Here is a 6,194-nt window from a genome sequence, read left to right on the forward strand (position 1 = left end):
ATATATGAAAACGACATTAAGATATATAATTAAGAGAAATAGTGTTCAATACAGTATATAGCATTTCGGATTGGTTCGGTAGGGAACTTTAACCTCTGCTTAGCTCAATTCGACGGTGGGGATGAGGGAACGCCACAGTTATCAATTTAATGTGGGGCCAGTGATTGCCTTATTGTAAGTTTGAACCTTTTAAACGGAGATCACCAACCAATCACTCCTCCTACTCCGTCTCCTCCTCATCTTCTCTCACTCTCTCTCTCTCTCCTTCTCTTCCACCCTCTCGTATTCTTCCCCCTCGTTCTCTTTTTCTTTCTCTCCCTCACTCATCCTCTTCCTCCTCTTCCCCTTCCTACGGTCTCCTCCTCATCATCATCTGTGGGTGGCATCACATCAACTTTGATAAGTCCATTTTTCTTTCCCTCACTCTCTTTCTATGTATATTTCTTTTTCTCGTTGTCTCTCACCTTCTTCCTCTGTATATATCTCTCTCTTTCTACACACACACGCACGCACACACACACACACGCACACACATATCCTTCTTCTCCATGTTTCTGTCCTCTCTCTCTCTCTCTCTCTCTTTCTCTGGCTCTCTCTCTCTTTCTCTGGCTCTCTCTCTCTTTCTCTGGCTCTCTCTCTCTTTCTCTGGCTCTCTCTCTCTCTTTCTCTGGCTCTCTCTCTCTCTCATTCGTTTTATCTATCTATCCATCCGCTTATCTATCTATCTATCTATCTATCTATCTCATGTCTTTTCCGCTTCTTCAAGAGTCAGTGAAGCCATTTAAAACCTATTTTCAGAACACAACCATTATGCACCATTTCCAACCAAGGTCTCGACATACAACCGTCATCACTTATCCGCTAACCCACTCCCTTCGCATGCAGATATGATCCCAGGGGTCTTCCATACACTGTTCACGATGACGTCTGACAAGTGACATGCGCACTTCTGTCATTTAATTATGTGGTCTTTTATATTTCGTAATGGGAGTTTTACAATGTGTATGCACGCGTCTGCTAGTATGAGCGTGTGCGCTTGTATGTACATGTGTGCGCATACATGTAGTCAACTACAAACATGCACACACACACACACACACACACACACACACACACACTCAAACACACACGATCTACATAAATGCTTAAAAGGACGGACAGACAGACAGAAAGACAGACAGACAGACAGAGAGACAGACAGACAGGCAGACAGACAGACAGGCAGACAGACAGACAGTCAGTCACACAGACAGACTGATAGATAGATAGATAGATAGATAGATAGATAGATAGATAGATAGAAAGACAGAAAGATGCAGTCACACGCCTTTATGTGTATGTAGATGGGTGAGTGAGTGGGTGTGTGTGTATGCGTGCGTGTTTATGTATGTGTGAATGTGTGCATTTGCGCGTGCACGTGAGCGGAGTCGGTTGATTATTGTATGCGCCTCTATCATGATATCTGTCAAATGCGGTATGAATTTCTTAACCTCGCGCGCGCGCCTGTGTGTATGCATGTTTATTCGAATGGACGTGCATCGGTACGTTTTGGTTGAATGCTGGGAGTCATCTGTTACGGGCTGTAAATAATTGTATAGGGAATAACATGCTGTAGGCATACATGGATGTATATTCTAATGTATAACGAATGTTTGTATGTAGTTCGAAATCTACGTGTGCATGTGTGTATACGCATATACATACATACATATATATATATACATACACACACACACACACACACAAACACGATACATAGTTGAGTTATTTAAAAGAAAGTTGGTTTTCTTCTGTTGGTTGTTTTCCTCGCATTCGGTACTAAATGTGTTTATTTGGGAAGTCCAGTGTGTGGCATTATTCTGTAGTAATGCCCTTATATAAATATATATATATACATATACATATACATATATGTATACATATATATATATATGTACACATGCATATGTGTGTGTGCATTCATACGATCACATATATATGTTTACATAAGTATGTATGTATGTATGTATGTATGTATGTATCAGTCTAACAAAATGCCTTTTGTTAAATTCGTTGTTTTAATAAAACATTGACATTCAATCCTAATAGTTTTGATATCTTTATTTTAAGTGCTACAAATGTCTTTCTCTTAACATACACACGCGCGCCCGCACACTTACACCCATGCGCGTTTAGTAGGATTTATATTTGTATCGGATATTTCATTCAGTATTACATCACCTCGAGTTCCACAAAACTGTGGAAAAACTCTTTTAACGTTCCGATGCTAGTATCCGAAAAAGTAAGAGCATTTTCCCAATGATACAAATCTGCGACACTTTCTTAAAACTTCTACATCGGTAGACTCAAGAGGAATTTCTTCTAACAGTACGATTAAACAAGATGGCTTTAGCTAGACAGTAACTGTTATAAGCGCAATTGTTGGTTTTAGTTCATTTACAAGTTTTGGTGTGGAGGCGCAATGGCCCAGTAGTTAGGGCAGCGGACTCGCGGTGATAGAATCGCGGTTTCGATTCCCAGACCAGGCGTTGTGAGTGCTTATTGAGCGAAAACACCTAAAGCTCCACGAGGCTCCGGCAGGGGATGGTGGCGAACCCTACTGTCTTCTTTCACCACAACTTTCGCTCACTCTTACTTCCTGTTTCTGTTGTGCCTGTAATTCAGAGGGTCAGCCTTGTCACACTGTGTCACGCTGAATATCCCCGAGAACTGCGTTAAGGGTACACGTGTCTGTGGAGTGCTCAGCCACTTGCACGTTAATTTCACGAGCAGGCTGTTCTGTTGATCGGATCAACTGGAAACCTCGATGTCGTAAGCGACGGAATGCCAACAACAACAAGTTTTGGTGGGAGGGTTCTCTGTGGTTTCACTTAGCTTGTGTGTACTGAATGAAGCAAGAATCTGGTTGACGTTTGGCTTTGTAGAATATGTAATTTTGCCTGTTTTTTTGTTGGACTGGGGAGGAAAGTGCTTCATAAGAAAAGCTTGGAAGATTTTACCTAAAGGAGTAGCTTCATGGCTGTTGTAAAGTGATGCGAACTATATAATGTTTCTCTTCCTGTTGCGTCTCCAGCGCCTTTCACAATACGAGTTCTACATGGGCGTTTTTCTTTGTATTTCCTTTTAAGAATGGCATTGTTGTAAAAGGATGTAGCGTCAGTGAATATTCATTTGTTTGCTAGAAGGCAGGCAATTATCTGCGTGAGACGTTAGTTACCTGGTGGGATCGGAATGAATCTGGATGAAATACAAGTAGTCACTGGATTTGTGGCAAGGAGAATGGCGGTAGTTTGAGAAGTCTAGTTACATCCAGGAAATTTGCCTTAGTAAGGCTATGCTCTACGGTTATTTCAAAATCCAGGTTTCTGTAGAAGCTGTGACGGTTTCTCTGGATTCTGTTGGTAAACTGTCGGTTGCAGAAGGTGATAGAAAGGAGACCGTCTTCACAGTGCAGGCCACTTTCAACTCTTGGGAAGATGTAGATACAAACCGATTTGCTCGGTAATTTCTGCCGAGTTGTTGGCGCCCATCCTGACGTCGTAAGGCATTACAGAGTGTTTGCATATTCTTATAGAATTATTGTGCTTTAACGAAAGCCCGGTAGACAAGAAGGAAATGTTCAATTTCATCGTTCGAGAACAGTCTGATGGTTTTGACAAAATTTATAGCATTATAATCCTAACTTCAACCAGGTCCTTGCTTCTTCTAATATCCGCAAACTAAGTGAAGCTGCTCATCACATCACCAAAGCTTCCAACATCACTAATACCAATAACTTCCCACTCGATGATAATTGCCTATTCTTCATATATATATATATATATACTAGCAGAGCCACCCGGCGTTGCCCGGGAATTAAATTGTTGCTTATTGGTACTTGGAAACTTTTACAATAATTAAAATGGGGATTAAATGAAAAAAATTCACACAGCGAATATACCACGTTATTGTTTCACTGTTATATACACAGATATACATTGACGCATGTCAGTCGAAAAGTGAAAGTGTAATAGTAATACTTACTTTAACACTCAATGGTTTTACACTTTTGTATATGACATGTACATACTATTCATGTAAGTGCTTCTTCATATACTATGTTTTCTGTCTTGCCATGTTTATCACTGAGAATGTAGAGGTTCTTTTCATCTCCAACTCTAGAACATCCAACATACAGCTGACCATGTGAGAAGCAAGGTTGAAGGAGGTTAAGTCCCACCACCTTTAAAGATTGACCTTGTGCTTTGTTGATAGACATTGCAAAGCTAAGTTTGACCGGAAACTGCAGTCTCTTGAACTGAAAGGGGAGATCATTTAAAATGAGAGGTATCCTTGGAATGAAGACATTCTCACCCATCATGTTGCCTGTAATTATTGTTGCTTCCAACACATGGGGCATGGCTGTTTTAACAACCAACCTTGTTCCATTGCAGAGTGTGGGTACATCAAGGTTTCTTAATAGCATTATGGGAGCACCTATTTTCACGATCAGAATGTGTGGTGGAAATCCTGATGGCTGAAGTGAATTGAGGAACTCCACTGGGTAATGCGTTGCCTGTTGTTGATCAGGGACAGAGTTAATTGATCTGTATGAACATTCAGGTCCTGGAAGCTGAGTTAACAAATTTAAATTCAGCTTGTCTACAGAATCATTCCTTGGTGCCAGAATTGTTCTTTCACGTAGCCACTTGTGACTTTTGTAGTTTGTGGCAATGTTTGGAAACACCTTGCTCTTTAGTTCTTCAAGGGAGGCAGTCATATTGCCACATGGGAGATGATGTAGATTATCTTCTGGATCTTGAGGAAGTTTTCCATTTCCAATGTCAAGTAACTTGTTGGAGAACTGTGCGGCTAACGGGTCACCATGAATGTGAACCCTCATGTTGGTTGTCAGAGTAAGCTGCTTGACATGTTGCCAGATATATGAGGACTTGATGCAAGCTCTCAGCTCATCCGCCCTGGTTCCTCTGGGAACGACAGGCAGCGTTTGCCTGAAGTCACCAGCCATGAGGAGGGTGACACCACCCATGATCTTCTTATTGTTTCTGAAGTCTTGTAGTGTTCTATCAAGCGCTTCAAAGGCTGCCTTATGGGACATTGTTGCCTCATCCCAGACAATGAGTTTGGCATATGTAAGGAGTATTGCTAACGCTGTATTCTTTGTTATGTTGCATAAAGGAGATTCATTTTGGATGAGGTTCAGAGGCAGCTTGAATGTTGAATGGGCTGTTCTTCCACCTGTTAGGAGTGTAGCTGCAATTCCAGAGGATGCAACAGCCAGAGCAATCTTCTTCTTCTGTCTTACCTTGGCAAGGAGCAGGTTGATCAATAATGTCTTTCCTGTGCCTCCAGGAGCATCTAAGAAGAAAACCCCACCAGTGTTATTGTCCACAGATGTAAGAACTTGCCAGTATACTTCCTTTTGATCCTGTACCAGAATTGGTTCCTTTTCATTGACAACTGCTTGCAAACTTTCCATGTTGTATGATGTTTCCCTGATTAGCTCTTGTGCTAATCTGTGTTGAACATCTCTGACAGGAGGAGCTGGAAGACCATAGATTTCAAGTTTGTTTCCACCCAGTGATTGAACCTTGTCGTCTATTAATCTTAATGTCTCATTGAAGATGTCATCATTGAATGTGACATCACCGTCACACTGATATTGAATTATTTGAAGAATGTCTTCAGAAAGCAGTATCGAAGGTACCAGAAAAAAAGAAAACCTCAGCAACAGGGAAACACAAAACCGTACTTCTGTTAGTAAATGATGAAATTACTTACATCAGTAAATGTGAACTTGTTAGCGAATGAAAACGTAAACTTTTATTGAGAACAGTAGCGATTGAAGTTAAAGTGATGTTGAATCGAAATTTGTCACTCAGTGAACGAAACAGCAACACAAAACCGTACTTCTGTTAGTAAATGATGAAATTACTTACATCAGTAAATATGAGTAAACTTTTAGTGCGAACAGTAACGATTGAAGTTAAAGTGAAGAAAATAACTATGGCTACCGGAAGTTGACATTGAGGAACCTTTTTAAATAAGTGAATCTTAAATATAAAGCAATATTATTTATTTTTAATTAAAAAAATCAAATGAAGAGCCTAAGATTTATCCGAGGTCAAATTATTCACGCATCATAAGTATGGAAGCATTTGGTGAAGTCGATTTCACGTGAAAATCGATTACAC

General features: G+C 40.5%; 1 protein-coding gene across 1 annotated transcript in view; it reads right to left on the reverse strand.

Annotated features, from left to right (window-relative positions):
- Positions 1 to 6,194, reverse strand: part of LOC106880783 (ATP-dependent DNA helicase pif1) — a 29,384-nt gene that overhangs the window by 1,822 nt on the left and 21,368 nt on the right. The window contains exon 3 of the mRNA XM_014930900.1: positions 4,419 to 5,656. Within this exon, the coding sequence (XP_014786386.1) occupies positions 4,419 to 5,656 (1,238 nt within the window). The remainder of the gene's footprint in view (positions 1 to 4,418; positions 5,657 to 6,194) is intronic.

The sequence above is a fragment of the Octopus bimaculoides genome, chromosome 14, assembly GCF_001194135.2.
Source record: "Octopus bimaculoides isolate UCB-OBI-ISO-001 chromosome 14, ASM119413v2, whole genome shotgun sequence".
In the NCBI taxonomy this organism is placed as follows: domain Eukaryota; kingdom Metazoa; phylum Mollusca; class Cephalopoda; order Octopoda; family Octopodidae; genus Octopus; species Octopus bimaculoides.